Source organism: Lampris incognitus, chromosome 10 (genome assembly GCF_029633865.1).
Source record: "Lampris incognitus isolate fLamInc1 chromosome 10, fLamInc1.hap2, whole genome shotgun sequence".
Classification (NCBI taxonomy): domain Eukaryota; kingdom Metazoa; phylum Chordata; class Actinopteri; order Lampriformes; family Lampridae; genus Lampris; species Lampris incognitus.
This window is the reverse complement of record NC_079220.1, coordinates 6,378,134-6,397,234: the sequence shown is the minus strand read 5'-3', so window position 1 is coordinate 6,397,234 and position 19,101 is coordinate 6,378,134. Positions and strand designations below refer to the sequence as shown.

Here is a 19,101-nt window from a genome sequence, read left to right as displayed (position 1 = left end):
TGTTGCTGGTCTGAGAGTCACCAAACAAAATTTCGTTGTGTGTACACAATGACAATAAAGTATCTTATCTTATCTTATATTATCTTATCTTATCTTATCAGACAGGTAAGATGTGGCACGCCCATTTAGGATTTTATAAGTCAGTAGAAGCGCCTTGAAGTCTGATCTAACATTCATAGGAAGCCAATGAAGGGAGGCACGAATTGGTGTAATATGATCAAATTTCCTAGATTTAGTTAGGACACTGTCTGCAGCATTCCGAACCATCTGAAGACTTTTGGGATTAGCATGTGGCAAAACTGAAAACAGAACATTACAGTAATCAAGTCTGGATGAAACAAATGCACGAGTCTCTGCATCAGCCATGGACAGGAAAGACCGAATTTTAGCTTTGTTCGCTAACTCATCCAGTGTCGTCCTTGTGGACGTTAGCTGCTCGCGCTGCCTGCCTGATGATGTTGCCCCATCTGGCCCTGTCTCTTATGGTGCTGAAAGTTTCAGCCATAGTGTGTCCTGTCCATTCCTTTAGATTGTCCATATACTTCATCCTGGGGTGGCCACGTCTTCATTTACCCTCCATCTTCCCTTGTATGATTTCTCTTGTGAGAGAGCATTTTTTGTTACAACTAGAATGCAAAGCTTTGTTACGTAAGTGAAAAAAGGCAGTCTTGGTGATTTCTTTAATGTGCTTGTCAAAGGAAAGGCTGGTATCAAACGTAGCACCAAGATTTTTGGCTGCCATACTTTGTGAACCCACAGAGTTGTCAATTGTTATCATTACTTAATCAAATTGGTGTCTGTGTCTAGCAGGGCTAAATAAATTTGTGTTTATCCGAATTTAAAAGCAGAAAGATTAGTGACATCCAATTTGTCAAAGCAGCCAAGCAGGCCTCTAAATTAGTCATTTGAGTATGATCATCAGCCCTTATACGCACATACAGCTGAGCATCATCAGCATAGCAATGGAAATTTATTCCATAACTGCATATAATTTGGCCAAGAGGTGAAATATAAAGAGAGAAAAGTAGAGAACCCTGAGGTACACCATATTTAACATCAGAGAATTTTGATGTAATATGACTATAGCCGACACAATGTGTTCTTCCAGATAAGTAGGACTTAAGCCAAGAGAGAGCTAAGCCAGAGAAACCAATCTGTCTAATAGTATATAGTGATCAATGGTGTCAAAGGCTAGGTTGGAACTGGAGTCCATAGCTAGTAAAAGATCGTTCACCGCTCTGGTCAGAGCAGTTTCAGTGGCGTGACAGTGATGGAGAGTCTTATTGCCTCTGGTTGGGCAGGTGACATGGTAAAATTTTGGTAGCACAGATTTCAGGTCACAGTAGTTAAAGTCTCCTGCCACAATTGAAATGGTCTCAGGGGTGCAAGTTCTCCTGTCTGCTAATGGCTCCATACAGTTCGTCTAGTGCTGCTGCAGCAGTAGCGTGCGGCAATATGTAGACAGCAGTTGAAAACATGCAGGAGAATTCCCTTGGAAGATAGAACGGTCTGCACCTTATTGTTAGTTGTTCCAACACAGGCGAACAGGACTGAGGGACTATTTCCAGGTCAGTGCACCATGAATTGTTGACAAAGCATAAATGATTTCCCTTTTCCTTGCCAGTAGTCATCATGGAACGGTCCACGCGGTGCACAGAAAAACGCTCTGGATGTATAGCCCTATCAGTTGTATTGGGTCCCAGCCAAGTCTCTGTAAAGCAGAACAAACAACAGTCCTTCATGTCCTTTTGAGAGCTTATTTGGCAGTGAAGTTCATCTAGCTTGTTGTTGAGAGACTGGACATTAGACAGTATGCCGGGAATTGGGGACCAGGTAGGACGCCGTCGTAGCCTCACCAAAGCACCGCCTCGTTTACCTCACCTCCGACAGAGCTGTCTGCGGCCATTAATACATGGTGGTACCTGTTTGTTGTAGGTAATCTTTCTTGGCAAGTCCCGCAGCTTCCAGCTGTTAGGAACATCTAAGCTTATGTCCAGTAAAGTGTGGCAATCGACATATAACACGAAAATAAACAACAGAGTGAGAGTTGCTCGTAGCAAGTCACCACAGTACGGCGCAGTCTTTGAGCTCATCAGTGGATGTTGTAAAGTTGGGTCCAGTGGTGGTCCTGTGTCCAGAATCTATAAAATGAAGCCAACATCACCGCAATTACCATAAAACAAGTCAGTATGTCAGTAAGTTAAATAGAAACAGTGATCCTCAGGAATGTATCTTTAACATTTACATTAATTTTATCTGATTTTTATCATGTTTGTATTTTGTTATGTGGGAAAGAAGAGTAGGGTCACGTGTGAAAGATGTGTCTCAAGAAACTTGACTGTATATGCATATATACTACGTATGTTGTTGGTCTATCTGTCTCACTCTCACTGTCTCCCTCTATACTGTCTGTCTCTGTCTGTCTGTGTCGGTCTCCAGGAATAAATGGTGACCTTCTGGAGCGTCTCCAGCTGCCTGTTCCCGACCAGGAGAGGACCTCCTACAGCCAAGTACTGGTGGAGAGACTCATCAGAGTCATGAGTCAGGCTGCACAACCAGGTAACACACACTTATATTCACACACACACACACACACACACACACACACAATTTCACACACATTTCGACAGTAACGTGAACACACATATGTAAATCTGCACAAAACACTCTGGGCCACACGCAGAATGTAAAAGGCTGTGTAAATTAAAGCTGCTTTCCAATTTACACAGAAAGCTGTCAGCAACTAAAGTTTTCATAGATATTGTTTTAAATGAAATTCAGCACTTTGTTAACATCACACTCATCATTTCTATGCTAACCTGAAACTAATCTTTCAGTACATTTTTGTGTGTGTGTGTGTGTGTGTAGATGGGAAGGTGCGTCTAGCCACATTGGAACTAAGCTGCCTTTTATTGAAGCAGTCTGTTCTCTCTGGAAATCACTGTATCATCAAAGACGTCCACCTGGCCTGTCTGGAGGTAGGGTAAAACACACATACACACACACACACACACACACACACACACACACACACACACACACACACACACACACACACACATAGAAATATATATATATAGTGTGTATATATATATACACAGTGCATCCGAAAGTATTCACACCCCTTCATTTTCCCCACATTGTGTTATGTTACAGCCTTATTCCAAAATGGATTAAATTCCTTTTTTTTTCTCATCAATCTACACACAATACCCCATAATGACAAAGTGAAAAAGGTTTTGTGGAAATTTTTGCAATTTTTTTAAATGTGGGGAAAGTGAAGGGGTGTGAATACTTTCCGGATGCACTGTATATATACACACACACATACATATATACACAAAAACACACACACACACACACACACACACACACACACACACATATATATATATAGCGGGTGGGTTTTCCCGGCAACCATCACTGGTGTTGATAAAAGTGCTCAACAAATGAGGAGCGGAATATTAAGATAGATGTAGGAAAAAACGTTAATACATTGCAGAACATGCTTATTCCGCGTGTCATGGAAGCCATCATCAGCACACATCACCCTAACCACATTGGCAGCTGATGAGTGTGTGACACATGAAACAAGCTTGTTCTGCTATTTATTAACATTTTACTAGCACGGTCGCCTCACAGCAAGAAGGTGCTGGGTTCGAGCCCCGGGGTAGTCCAACCTCGGGGGTCGTCTTGGGTCATCCTCTGTGTGGAGTTTGCATGTTCTCCCCGTGTCTGCGTGGGTTTCCTCCGGGTGTTCCGATTTACTCCCATAGTCCAAAGACATGTAGGTCATGTGAATCGGCCGTACTAAATTGTCCCTAGGTGTTAGTGTGTGTGTTTGTGGGGGGGGGGGGGGGGGCTGTGTGACGGCCTGGCAACCTGTCCAGGGTGTCCCCCTGCCTGCCACCCAGTGAGTGCTGGGATAGGCTCCAGCATCCCCACGACCCCGAAGAATTTACTTGACTCGCTGGATTATTTTGCTCCTTATTTGTTGAGCACTTTTCCTACCGTTGAGTGTTTCTTTAAATGAAGTTTTATATATGTGTGTGTGTGTGTTTGTGTGCGCGCGCGTGTGTCTTTTTATCGGGCTATACCTTCCCCGGATATTTTTTTACTTTTTTTTAAATGATATTGTATTTCTATTTTATTCTCCTTTTATTATTTTTGTTGTTCCATTTCTCTTGTTGCACATCTTTGGATTTGCCAAAAAAGAAAATTCACTGCTCATTGTACTTGTTTATGAAGTATGTGGTAAATAAACCTTTGCATCTAGAAATATGCTCACAAGCTAACCGAGAGAAATTCACGAGCTGAAACTATTTCCTGAACATGAGGAATAGCAGGAACACCCATTCACCCTTCATGAGACCATGACTCTGTGGTGTTGATGAGAATTGTTCAGCGTAGTTTGTGGACGTTTTCTCTGGAAGTCAGCATTGGGAGAGGAATCATTACAACCCACAGTCATGTTATTTCCCCTGTAGATGAAAAGGGATGGTGAAATTCACGGTTAGCGGCATCTGATTCTGTTCATCATTCAGAGGTTAGAGGTTGTTGCTGGTTCTGTGAAAGATCTGCTGGTTTCCGAGGAAGCATTCAAAGTGTATGACAAAAAAGGGTCTGCCCAAACCAGCATGTCAGAAGGTTAATGCTTCACCAGCCATGACTTCCCTTTATCCCTTCCTGTCATGTTATTGTCACCTCCTCACTTGCTCTGCTATGATTAATTCTGGCAAGTTCACAAAAACCTTTTATTTATATGTCTGTACGCGTGCTGAAAAATCCAGGTAAGAAAATCGCAGAAAGTTGAATCGGTTCATCTGAACACGTTTATTGAGAGAGAAACGTTTCATCACTCATCTGAGTGACCTCTTCAGTCTCAACTGACTGCAGGTATCCCCACCCTTATCAACAATTCAGTGGCATAATGACCGAACCCAACGATCAGTTGGGTATGCAAATTGCTGTGACCATTAACTAGAGTTTCGATGGCCATGTGTACTATTCACAGAGGATTTGGGAATGGTTGCAATCACAGCGTTGCAAGATGGCGACAGATGTGCTCTTAGCCCCCCCCCGATTCAGGGATGGTCGTTTTGATGTTAAGTCTCTCTTCACGTGCGTTCCTGTTGCCGAAGCAGTGGAAGTAGTCCATACAAAATTACAAAACGACCCCACCCTTAGCAGTAGGACCACCCTTAACACTGACCAAGGCGGGGAGGCGAGCCCTGAGCGGGCTCTCATTTCTGGCGTTAAACGGCCGGCCTCCGCCAGTCGCGACCCACGTGGGGGACAGTGGTAGGTGGGGAGTTTTTTTAAAGGTTTTTATACCTATACACACATTCTCTCTCAATTATAAATACTGTACTGTAGTTAGATTTATTATTATTACTGCATTATTATATTTATCAGGAATACTTTGTCATTTCATTTCATGTTAAACATTTATGATGTTTTAGGTAAAATATGTACTATATACTAAGACAAACATTTGACTAATTAACGCTAGATGTGAACTGTACATAACTTCCGACTTGCATACAAATTCGACATAAGAACAGACCCAAAAATGGAAGTCGTTCGTAACCTGGGGACTATGTGTATATGTATATGAGTTATGTTGGCAGTAGTATGTTTTTTAGGAGCGCTAAATGATATCGGAAAAAGAATCAGCATTGCAACATTTTTTTTAAGCTATGAATTGCAATAATAAAGAATAAAAACGTTGATAAATTCACTGGATATAATAATGATAATAATAATAATAAACATTTTATTTAAAGGCGCCTTTCATGACACTGAAGGTCATCTTACATCAAATACAATAAAACAAAGCAGTAAAAAACTTTGCGCAATCAACAATAAAACACACAATAAGCAATAGAGCATATATCAACAGGAATCTAAAAAAAGAATTTGATGCTGTTAATGCTGTTAAAGTGAGTATGTTAGTTTAAAAAGGTGTGTTTAAGAGCAGTTTTTAATTCTGTAATGGAGTCCAGTAAGCAACTGTGATGGGGAATGGAGTTCCAGAGTTTGGGTGCAGCATAGGAGAAAAGCCTGGCACCCAATGTGCTTAGGTTGGTGGCTGGTAGTGCCAATAGACTCGCTGGTGAAGACCACAGGTAGCGAGATGGAATAAGTCTGAGGGAGGTCTGTGAGATAAGCAGGGGATAGATTATGAAGAGCTTTGTATGTTAATATAAAGTTTTAAAATTAATCTGCTGTCTGTGACACAGGAAGCCAGTGTAAGTGTATCCACAGGGGAGAGATATGGTTAGTGGCCTTTGAATGTGTAGCAATCCATGCTGCAGAACTCTGGATGAGTTGAAGTTGGTGAATAAGTTTTTTGGGAGTTCCTGCCAGGATCACACTGCAGTAGTCAATGCGTGATGTGACCAGAATGTTGACTAAGACTTCCATGGAGTGTTCTGTTAAAACAGGATGTAGTCTGGAGATGTGAGCAAATATTAGATTTTGAGAGGGTAAATTTAGTGCCAATGAGGAGTAGCTCAGTTGTACTACTGTTGAATTTCAGATAATTGTTAGTCATCCATATCTATGTATCATGGAGACAAGCAGTGAGGGTACTGGAGGGGAGAGTGGAAGTGGGTTTAGTGGACACATAAAGCTGTGTATCATCAGCATAGCTGTATAAATGGATACCATAGTGCCGGAAGATGTTGCCAAGAAGGAGAAGGTAAATAATAAACAGGAGTGGCCCCAACACTGAACCCTGTGGCACTCCATGAGGAACTGTCAAACTTTCTGACCTGTCGTAATTCTGAATTTGTACAAAATGTGTCCTGTCTGTAAGGTAGAAAGCAAACCACTGATACACAGTGCCCCCAACTCCAATGCAACCCAGACAATCCATGAGGAGCTGATGGGCTATAGTATCAAAAGCTGTGGTGAGGTCAAGGAGGATGAAGTTAGAGAGTAGACCGGAGTCAGCTGCACGAAGGAGGTCATTAGTGATCTTAACCAGGTCTGTTTCTGTGCTATGTTTGGGGTGAAAGCCAGATTGGAATTGTTAAAAGAGATTATTGTTATCAAGGTAGATCTGGAGTTGAGATGCAACTACTAGGTTGGACGGTTTGGAGATAAAGCAAGAGAGGCAAGATTGAGATGGTTGAACGCTGCATCCCTGACTTTCAGCAGCTGTCGGACCTCACTGATCATCCAGGGTTTCTGGTTTGTAAAGGTGCAGATTGATTTTTTATTCTTGAATTGCATTATTAGCTAAATATTTGTGATTCATAAAAACATCAGTCTATGGAATCTGGATCGTTTGTGGATCGGTAACATCGGTCCGATATACGATGAGTAAATTACATCAGTATCGGTACCTGATACTGATATTGGACCAGATTGGTCCCAACTCTTGTTGATTCTGAAGCAATATATTGTTCAGTCCTGGTTTTAAGCATTCTGATATTTTTCATTCTCATCATCATTTTGGTGGCGCAGTGGTTAGCGTGGTTGCCTCAAGCAAGAAGGTCCTGGATTTGAGCCCCGGGGTAGTTTAACCTTGGGGGTCGTCCCGGGTCATCCTCTGTATGGAGTTTGCATGTTCTCCCGTGTCTGCTTGAGTCTCCTCCAGGATTGCACCTTATCACCTCTTATTTCGCCTGTATAATACTCAATCCTTGTGTATATGTCTGAAGATTGTTGTGTTGTCGTGCTGTTATTCTATGTTAAGTACACAGAGAGCCACAAAACCGGAGTCAAATTCCATGTGTGTGCAAACCTCCATGGTCAACAAACCCGATTCTGATGGTAATTATAGTTCTGGTTGTGGAGAAGTAGCTGACTTGTTGCGTTGCTTGTTTATCTGGTACTACAGGAAGATGACTCAGTTTTCCCAGTATATGTGTATGCAGTGTTGATCATGGCACTGTTTAAATTTCTCTCATCTAAAAACAGGAAAATCGGAAAAATTCTGGATTGCAAAATCCTGTAAACTGTTCTTCTCATTATTGCATTGTATTTGAACATTACTGAGTTTTCCACCCTTTACCAGAACTTGCCGTGACCTAGAGTACGCTTGGTGTTAAAGTTTTGCATAAATTACATTGATGACAGGCTGCTGCTGGTCTCTGGAGACAGGATTTTTTTTCTGAAAGGTCACAGGGTTGATCCTAAGTTCGGAGATCATTTTGCTTGAACAAGACCACAGATCCTTCGCGTCAATAGGAACCAGTTGAGGTGGTTCGGGCATCTGATTAGGTTGCCTCCTGTGCGCCTTCCTTTAGACTTAGACTGCTTTTATTTGTCATTCCCTCATATGCATGTCTCATACATACAAGGGAACGAAATTACGTTTCACAAGGACCTTAGTGCCACATCAAAAGAAGTAACACAATAAATATTAAAAACAAAAAGGGCATTAAAAGCAAGAATTACTTCGCAGGCCTAAACATCACAAGCACACCTGACATGGACAGTGAGGAAGACGGTCAAAAAGTCATTTTATGGAAGGTCTAAGTGTTTAGGCTGTTGAGAAACCTGACAGCCTGAGAAATGAAACTGTTGCATAGTCTGGTGGAGGCAGCATGGATGCTCCGGTACCTCCTGCCAGAGGGTAGGAGGGTGAAGTGGATGTGGGAAGAAGGGTGGAGTTCTTCACAATGCGAAGAGCCTTCCGGGTGCATCATCGATGGCCTGGATGGATGGGAGAGCAGTTCCTATGATCTTTCCAGTTTTCTTCACTATCCGCTGTAGGGATATGTGGTGGGAAGTTTGGAGGTTTACCGGGCATGTCCAACTGAGACGAGACCCAGAACTCGCTGGAGGGACTACATGTCCAATCTGGCCCTGGAAACGCCCCGGGGATCCCCCAGGAGGTGCTGGAGGACGTTGCTGGGGAGAGGGACGTCTGGAGTGCCCTACTTATAGCTTGCTGCCTCCACTACCCGACCCCGGAGTAGCGGCTGATAATGAGATGAGATGAAGACCACCGATATGAAAAGCCTCATTTTTTTTCTGGTTGTTTGAATAAAGTATTTTTTATGGGTCTATGTAATACTCGACTACATCCTTTTACACCGTAGAAGTGTTTTGGTTTGATGTAGCGCTTTGAAGATGGTGTCAACTGTTGGGGAGCTGCCAGTTCCTTTGTAAGGGGACCCCCCCCCCCCGTCGTCATAACCTCACACCTGGCATCCGTAGACATATGCAGACATGTAGACGAGGAAGGGGAAAAAATAGCCTCGTCTCGTATTCGAATGTGTTTGACTGACATTTTTATTGAGTTACTTTCTCTGCTGTCTTATGACCTGTCTCCCATTTCTTCTCTTCGCCTTTCTTTCGCTTCCTTTCCTTCTTTCTTTCTTTCATTATTTATGCATTTATTATTCTTTCTCTTCCTTTCATTCTTTCTCTTCCTTTCATTCTTTCTTTCTTTCATTATTTGTATTTCTTTATTTTTCTTTATCACTTTTCATTCTTCCTTTCATTCTTTCTTTCTTTCATTATTTGTATTTCTTTATTTTTCTTTATCACCTTTCATTCTTTCTTTCATTATTTATGTATTTCTTTATTTCTTTATTTTTCTTTCTCACTTTTCATTCTTTTTCTTTCTCTTCCTTTCATTTTTTCATTATTTATTTATTTCTCTTTCTGTCTTTTCATTCTTTTTTCTTTCTCTTTCTCACTTTCTTGTTCTTTCTTGCTTTCTTTCGCTTCTTTTTCTCAGTTTCTTTCTTCCTTTCTCTTTCTTTCTGACCTTTTCCTTACCTTGTTTGTTTCCTTTTTGATTCCTGTCCATACCAAATATTTTCCCCATAATTTTCTCAGTCTCCGCTCTTCCTCCCAGTCCTCTCCCTCCTCCTCTTCTCCCTCCCCCATCTTTCTCCAAACTCTTGAAGTTCTGGGAAAATGGCGGTTCTGAGTTTTCTGTGTGTGTCCGTGTTTTCCTCCAAGTCCTCTTCCTCCCAGTCCTCCTCTTCCTCTCCCATCTTTCCCCAAACTCTTGAAATTCTGGGAAAATGGCGGTTCTGAGTTTCCTGCGTGTGTCCGTGTTTTCCTCCTAGTCCTCTTCCTCCTCCTCCTCTTCTTCCTCTCCCATCTTTCTCCAAACTCTTGAAGTTCTGGGGAAATGTTTGTACTGAGTTTTCTGTGTGTGTCCGTGTTTTCCTCCAAGTCCTCTTCCTCCCAGTCCTCCTCTTCCTCTCCCATCTTTCCCCAAACTCTTGAAATTCTGGGAAAATGGCGGTTCTGAGTTTCCTGCGTGTGTCCGTGTTTTCCTCCTAGTCCTCTTCCTCCTCCTTCTCTTCTTCCTCTTCCATCTTTCCCCAAACGCTTGAAATTCTGGGAAAATGGCGGTTCTGAGTTTCCTGCGTGTGTCCGTGTTTTCCTCCTAGTCCTCTTCCTCCTCCTCCTCTTCTTCCTCTCCCATCTTTCCCCAAACTCTTGGAAGTTCTGGAAAAATGTCGGTTCTGAGTTTCCTGTGTGTGTCCATGTTTTCCTCTTCCTCCTCCTCCTCTTCTTCCTCTCCCATCTTTCCCCAAACTCTTGAAGTTCTGGGAAAGTTTCAGTTCCTGGGTTTCCTGTGTGTGTCCATGTTTTACCGTATCCTCTGTCTCCTTTGCTTTTTTAATTCATTCTGTTTGTTGTTTTCTCTCTGTTTTTGCTCTCAGGGTGCCAGGGAAGAGAGCCTGCATTTGCTGCGGAGATTCTACAAGGCAAGTGTCCTCCCACGTAGCACACATATACACACACATATACACACACATACACACACACACACACACACACACACACATAAATATCATTAAACAGGAACAGTAAGGTCGGCTACAAGTTTGGTAATATAAAAAACAAACAGATGAGCAGAAATGTAAACACACAAACAGACACACAAACGGGGGGGTGTGTGTGACCGCATGTACTAAAATATAAGGTGGTACTACATATATATTTGATTTGATTTTGATATACTTAATTTATCCCCGTAGGGAAATTACACTCTGCATTTAGCTCATCCCAGCTGTGTAGCTAGGAGCAGTGGGCAGCCGCCGTGCAGCGCCCGGGGACCAACTCCAGTTCTTTCAATTGCCTTGCTCAGGGGCACAGGCAGGAGTACTAACCCTAACATGCATGTCTTTTTGATGATGGGGGGAAACCGGAGCACCCGGAGAAAACCCACCACAGACACGGGGAGAACATGCAAACTCCACACAGAGGACGACCTGGGATGACCCCCAAGGTTGGACAACCCCCCCGGGGTTCGAACCCAGCACCTTCTTGCTGTGAGGCGACAGCGCTAACCACTGGGCCACCGTGCCGCCATACATATACATAGATGCATACATACGTACTTTATACATATAGTATATGTATTATAATCATGTATATTTGTGCTATATCCACACACACACACACACATATATATATACACACACACACACACACACATATATACACACACACACACATACTATAGGGAGGTATTGGGGGGGTTACACCCCCCCGTTAATACCCCCCGGATAGTATGTAAATGTGGATTTATATAGCACATACACACACTTGCTTGCTTGCTGGTTGTCCATCGTGCCCGATGATGACCATCTTCTTCTATTTGTGGGTCCTTTGAGGACTCAGATAGCAGAAGATCCCTGCGCAGAGATGGGTTTTAAAGTGGCATGGGGGGTGCGCTTCTCCCAACGCCACATGCCTTGATTGTAGAGGAGATGGTTCCGATGGCAAGGGGGATCCCTAGACGACCGGCACCTCCACACAACTGCAGGGGGCTGCCGGAAATCCAGTTTTTCGGAAACCGCCTCGAAGCGTGCCGCCACAGCTTGCTTTTGTGTTGGGGTAAGCTCCCTTAGCCTTATGTCTTCCAGACTCACCCACAAGGCAGCGGGGCAGTGGTTGATAGGTGCCAGGGCGTGTCCACCAGGGTGGGCCTGCACACCATATCTCTGGGGCCCACTGCTGCTCCGAGATCCCCTGCCAAGTTAGCCTGGGGCCGCAAGACCCCAGTTACCACGTGTGGCCACGGGGAGGCCTGGCAGGAGTCTTGGTGAAGGAGAGGCTATGTACTGGCAAGGGAAGGCTTACACGCTAGGATGCTTCCCTATTCGCCACAAAGGCTAGCCAGCGGCAGCAAGCTAAGGGCAGGAAGGACACAAGCGGGTTGGAAGAACACGTGCACCTTCCCTCCAACTACACACTGCTGCACTAGACGCATCACAACACATATACATGTGTATATACAGTTTGTTACAAAGGATGATCGGGCTTTTGCCGTTAGAGCCCCCACACTATGGAACTCTCTTCCTATTGAACTCAGACAAACTAAGTCTCTAGCGTCTTTTAATTCTCTTCTTAAAACTTGTACCTTTGTGAAAGCTTTTGCAAATGTTTTTATTTATTTATACTGTTTTTAATTTTACGCCTATTTATTTGGTCTTATTCTTATTTTTGCCTTGTCTAGTTTTATTTCTTTAGTAAAGCACTTTGCAACATTGTTTTAGAAAAGTGCTATATAAGATATTATTACAACTACTACTATTATTATTATTATCTGGCGTCCTGTCCAGGGTGTCTCCCTGGCTACCGCCCAATGACTGCTGGGATAGACTCCAGCATCCCCGCGACCCTGAGTAAGGATGAATGAATGAATGAATACTCTTGAGCATTTGTTGCCATCTATTTGTACCACCAGTGGGTCAAGACCTGCATCACGGTAAAGGGTATAGTGCAAGACAAATTATCTATTACAAGAATAGCATGCAAAATTTCTTTGAGATCAGCCTGATCCTTTTGTCATTTTTTTTTTTTTTGCTCTTTATGTTGAGGCTTGCCCGTGTTGTGCTTCAAGCAGGTGGTTATTAAAAATGGTTGAAGACGAGTGAGTGCTGCTCAGATCAGCACACCTGTTCAAAGATTCTTGTTGAACACGGGCTGTTACCTGTTATCAGCTCATCAACAATGATAAAGATGTTTTCCATAGCCCTCTGAATCACAGCGGGAACATGCCAACACTAATGGCACAATGACATGGTGGTGAGATGAACATTAGTGCAGAACTACTGTACACGCATGCACACACTCAGTTAAATTACACATAGGTCTGTACAGGAGAGGCCTCAACTTTGCATCCCTAAACCACTGTGGCACTAGCCTTATCTGTCCAATTAGACATTTTGCTGTTAACATTTTCCTTTCGGCTCCAGGCGATTTGGTTGATGTTGAGTTATGCAGCGATTCTGTGAAATGTAGACTGACGGGGTTTATAGACAATGGTGGTATTATCAAAGCCGCAGTCCTGAAGATCGACATTCTTTGTTTAATGTACTGACGCCAATGTTTGTATGTGGTAACTGCAGTGGTGTTTGAATCCCAGCCATTTATTCCAAATGACATACCACGTCCCGAGGACCAATCTGCGATGCCAGAAGTCAGCACGCCCCGGTCCCCACCTTTGCCTACCACCTGGCCTGCATTGCGCCCTACCCCAATGCTCATCCCCGCGTGTGGTGGGTCCACGGGGTGGTGGCTCCATGTTATTTTTTCAGGCTGGGCCCGGTGGGCCAAGCCCCAGCCACCAGATGCTCACCGGTGAACTCCCTTCCTAGGTCTGGCTCCAGGAGGGGGCCCCGGTTTCCTTTTTGTGGGTGAGGTGCTGTAACTCTGCTGGTGTAATTTCATTGGGGTTTTTTTGAGCCAGTTGAGTTGGCTCTGGCATCTGATTAGGATGCCTCCTGGGCGCCTTTGGAGGTTTACTGGGAACGGCCAACTGGGAGGAGACCCCAGGATAGACCCAGAACTCGCTGGAGGGTCTACATATCCAACCTGGCCTGGCAACACCTTGGGATCCCCAAGGAGGAGCTGGAGGGTGTTGCTGGGGAGAGGGACGTCTGGAGTGCCCTACTTAGCTTGCTGCCATCGCGACCCAACCCCGGAGAAGTGGCCGAAGATGAATGAATGAAGCACCTTTCCCACAACAGCAAACGAGTTTGAACCTTATTTTAGCTTTTGATATACTGTGTCGATGTGGCTCTTTATTGACTTTTGGTGCCACATTTGGTTGTTAGCTGCAATGCTTTGGCTGCGTCTTCAGTCTGCCACTACTGGCCAACTTCCTCAATATTTGACTGCCATGATAGAGCCATACGCCTTATCATTTTTCCTGTAAGAATCCCAATATCCAGTACAGTGTTTATGATATGGATATTTCAGGTTTAGCTGTCATCTCAAATACAACCCCTAATCAGAAAAAATTGGGACGGTATGTTAAATTAAAACTGAAAGTGATTTTTAAATAATCTTTGACCTGTATGTTTGTGGATGACATTGTGATTTGTAGCGAGAGTAGGGCGCAGGTTGAGGAGAGCCTGGAGAGGTGGAGGTATGCACTGGAGAAGAGGAATGAAAGTCAGTAGGAGCAAGATGGAATACATATGCATGAATGAGAGGGAGGACAGTGGAATGAATGGTGAGGATGCAAGGAGTAGAGGTGATGAAGGTGGATGAGTTTAAATACTTGGAGTCAACTGTCCAAAGTAACGGGGAATGCAGAAGAGAGGTGAAGAAGAGAGCGCAGGCAGGTTGGAGTGGGTGGAGAAGAGTGTCAGGAGTGATTTGCGACAGAAGGATACCAACAAGCGTTAAAGGGAAGGTCTACGTTTGGAGACAGTGGCACTGACGAAAAAACGGGAAGCGGAGCTGGAGGTGACAGAGTTAAAGATGCTAAGATTTGCATTGGGAGTGACGACGAAGGACAGGATTAGGAACAAGTATATTAGAGGGACAGCTCAGGTTGGACGGTGTGGAGACAAAGCTATAGAGGCGAGATTGAGATGGTTTGGACATGTGTGGAGGAGAGATGCTGGGTATACTGGGAGAAGGATGCTGAATATGGAGCTGCCAGGGAAGAGGAGAAGAGGAAGGCCAAAGAGGAGGTTTATGGATGTGGTGAAGGAGGACATGCAGGTGGCTGGTGTGACAGAGGAAGATGCAGAGGACAGGAAGAGATGGAAACGGATGATCCGCTGTGGCGCCCCCTAACGGGAGCAGCCGAAAGTAGTTGTAGTAGTAGTAGTAGTTTGACCTGTATGTATCACATTGAAAACAAGACAATACAGAACAATATTTGATGTTTTATGTAATGAATTTTATTGGGTTTTTTTTAATCAAAATAAACATTTATTTCAATTTTGATTCTTGCAGCATATTTAAAAAAAATTGGAACAATAAAGCATTTACCGCTTTTTAATGTTGCCTTTCCTTTAAACAACACTTAACACTGTCCATCCCCAGAAGTCCGCAACCTTAGTGTCATTATGGATCCCACCCTCTCATTCCAGTCACACGTCAAATGTGTCACCAAATCTGCTTTCTTTCAACTCAAAAACATCTCCAGACTCCAGCCATTACTGTCACGACTCCATGGCAGAGAGCCTCATCTATGCCTTCATCACCTCCCGTCTGGATTATTGCAATGGAGTCCTGTCTGGGGTACCTAGCAAAGCCCTAGAGAGGCTCCAGTATGTGCAGAATTCAGCTGCCAGGGTGCTCACCTGCACCAAGCCCTGGCAACACACCCTAACCCTACCTCCCACCCTTGTCCACCTTCACTGGCTCTCGGTGAAATCCCGCATTTCTTACAAAATCCTCCTCCTCACCTATAAATCCCTCCATGCCCATACCCCCCAGTACCTATCAGACCTCCTCAACCCCTATATTCCATCCCGGAATCTGTGGTCCGCAGACACGGGCCTGCTTTCCATCCCCCACACCAGTCTGCGGACTTTTGGGGATAAGAGCCTGTAGTTTGGCAGCCCCCACCCTTTGGAACTCTATTCCAGCAGGGATCCAAAACGCTGCTTCGTTGAACAGTTTTAAAGGTCTACTGAAAACCTAGCTTTTTACTAAGGCCTATGGTCTGTAGTTTTTTGGTCTTTGTTTTAATCTTCTTTTTTTTCTTATCTAGTGTAAAGGGTCCTTGGATTCCTTGAAAGGCACTATACAAAACTAAGTTGTTGTTGTTGTTGTTTAAGGACTAAAGCATTTCAGGTGTAATTTTTCCCCCGTTCTTCCTGCAAACAATTCTTAGGGTGTACAACAGTCCAGGGTCTTGGTTTTCGCATTTTGCATTTCCAAATGCGCCACACATTCTCTACTGGGGATAGGTCGGGACTACAGGCAGGCCAGTCCACCACCGCACCCTCTTCTTCTGCAGCCGTCCTTTATAATGTGTGCAGAATGTGGTTTTGCATTGCCTTGTTGAACTGTGCATGGGCGTCCCTGGAAAAGATGTCGTCTTGAAGGTGGCATGTGTTGCTTCAAAATCTCTCTGTACTTTTCAGCATTAATGGTGCCATGACAGAAGTATAAGTTACCTTTGCCAAGGGCCCTGACACGACCCCATATCATGATAGACCCTGGATTTTGGACTTGTTGCTGTTAACAGTCTGGATGGTCCTTTTCTTCTTTGGTCCAGAGCACACGGTGCCCATTTCTTCCAAAAAAGAGCTGCAATACTGATTTGTCAGAATACAATACACGTTTCCACTGTGTGATGGTCCATCCCAGATGCTTCCGAGCCCAGATAAGTTGACAGCTCTTCTGGACACAGCATCAGGCTTCCTTTTGGCACAGTAAAGTTGTAACTGGTATTTGTGGATCTAACTACATATTGTCATGCTTGACAAAGGTTTGCCAAAGTAATCCTGAGCCCATGTGGTTGTATCGCTTATAGATGAATGACGGTTCTTAATGCAGTGCTGTCTGAAGGATCGGCGAGCACGGTTATTTAGCTTAGGGCCCTGACACACCAGGCCGACGGCGGACCGTCAGCCAGTGTCGGGCCCTCGGTGAGCGTCTGTGATCCTAGTTTTTGCGGTGTGTCCCGCACTAGTTGAACCCCTGTCGGCAGCTTTTCGGCCGATTCAGCATGTTGAATTGACGGAGCCCGTCGATGAGAGAGGTCAGTCTGATCGGCTGTTCAGCTTAGCGAATCAGTGCAGAACGTACATGCTAGTTGGCCGTCGGCTGTAGTCTTTGCAGCGTGTTCAAGTGCTACTTTTTGGCCCAGATGGCAGGTGACGTGAGGCGACGCAGCATTCGGCCTTCGTCGCCGCTCATCAATTTGGCGTGTCTGGGTCCTTAGGCTTGCACCCTAGCCCTTTACGCACTTGACATTCCTCCAGATTCCTTGAATCTTTTAATCATGTTACACACCATGGAGGGTGAAATATCCAAATCCCTTCCTATCTTTCTTTCAGGAACATTGTTTTTAAGCATTTGAATAATTTCGTCATGCATTTGTTGGAAACTGGTGATCCTTGGCCCACCTTTGTTGCTAAAGGACTAGGCCGTTCCTGGGTGCTGCTTTTGCACCGAATCATAACAACAATCACCTGTTTCAAATCACATTATTTTTGCCCATGACTAGCCCTAAATTGCCCCCGTCCCAACTTTTTTTGGAAATGGGTTTCAGGCCTGAATGGTAGGAATGTAGTATATTTACAAATTAAATTAAGTTGACCAGACAAACCATGCAATATCTTGTGTTCATACTGTCTGCAATGAAATACAAGTCAAAGTAAATGTAGAAATCATAGTTAATTGCATTTTCCATACCATCCCAACTTTTTCCAGGTTGTGTTTGTATACTGGCCATAGAAAGTAAGAAGTGTGTTGGTTTGCATGTAAATTTTCAGGTTTGTGGCTTCACGAGTTTGTAATTTGTTGTGTACTCAATCCAAATCTCCAGACATACTAACAGCGTGTTAAATGGGAACAGTGCCCTTCTCTCCGTCGATGTCTTCTGTCCTTGTGTGTGAGAAGAAGGCACGGGGTTTATACGGTCATGAAATACCTGGAAAAATCAGTCAATTTGAAAAGGTCCTGGAAAAATTATGGAAAAGTATGATTTTGTAAAAGAAACTGAAAAGTCTTGGAAATCCGACCAAAGCGGCAAATGTCAGTGAACAGTTTTTAAAAACACACACGCACACATTTCGGCGGGGTTTTAAAAAAAAATGTTGGATCCCCCCCCCCCCCCCCCCCCCCCGTTTTTCTCCCCAATTCTATCCGGCCAATTACCCCACTCTTCCGAGCCATCCCAGTCACTGCTCCACCCCCTCTGCCGATCCGGGGAGGGCTGCAGACTACCACATGGCTCCTCTGATACGTGGAGTCATCAGCCGCTTCTTTTCACCTGACAGTGAGGAGTTTCGCCAGGGGGACGTAGCGCGTGGGAGGATCACGCTATTCCCCCCAGTTCCCCGTCCTCCCCGAACAGGTGCCCTGACCGACCAGGGGAGGCGCTAGTGCAGCGACTAGGACACATACCCACGTCCGGCTTCCCACCTGCAGACACAGCCAATTGTGTCGGTAGCGACGCCCGACCAAGCCGGAGGTAACACGGGGATTCAAACTGGCGATCCCCGTGTTGGTAGGCAACGGGATACACCGCTACTCCACCTAGATGCCCGGGTTTTAAAATTTGTGTGTGCATGCAAAAGTGTGTCTCAATATGCTAACATGTGCCTCTGCTGGCTCACTTCCATATGGGTTAGCTAGCTGTCTTGTCGACGGCACACCGGGCAAGTGCAGTTTCAACAATCAGTGGCTTCAGATGGACAAGTGCAAAAATAAGACCTGCAAAGGTTTTCGAGAGCACTGCGGCTCGTGCGCCGTGAGATGGCCACACTCGCAGTAGTACTCAGAATGCAGACTCACTTTCACATCATGGTGTTAAAACACACCTTTTCAATGACCGCCCGGAGACATGGTTTCTTTTGGTCACGGAAATTAAGCTAAAAGCCGTTGGAAAGAAACGGTAGGAACTCTGAAGGCGTGAAGGCAGCTTCCCTGACGTCTAGACGGCCATCGTAATCCTTGTCACGAGACGCGGATGAAATGAAATTGGATCAGGGGAGGAATCAACCCTTGGTGTGATTCAGACACAGGGAATAGAGCTGTGCATTGGGGTGAAGTTTTTCACATGGGTGCAGGTTTACGTGTTGTATTTGGTCATTCATTAAACCAGTGTTTCGGAGGCTTGTTGTTCCACTCCGGTTAAGTCTTCATCTCGGGCGTCCGGGTGGCGTGGCGGTCTATTCCGTTGCCTACCAACAT

The 19,101-nt window shown here is 44.6% G+C and overlaps 1 protein-coding gene across 2 annotated transcripts in view; it reads left to right on the top strand.

Annotated features, from left to right (window-relative positions):
- The window catches only part of clec16a (C-type lectin domain containing 16A), a 108,015-nt gene that overhangs the window by 53,541 nt on the left and 35,373 nt on the right, over positions 1-19,101 (top strand). For both annotated transcript variants that reach the window (XM_056288042.1, XM_056288041.1), the window contains exons 13-15: positions 2,440-2,559; positions 2,869-2,978; positions 10,644-10,688. In XM_056288042.1, the coding sequence (XP_056144017.1) occupies positions 2,440-2,559; positions 2,869-2,978; positions 10,644-10,688 (275 nt within the window). The remainder of the gene's footprint in view (positions 1-2,439; positions 2,560-2,868; positions 2,979-10,643; positions 10,689-19,101) is intronic.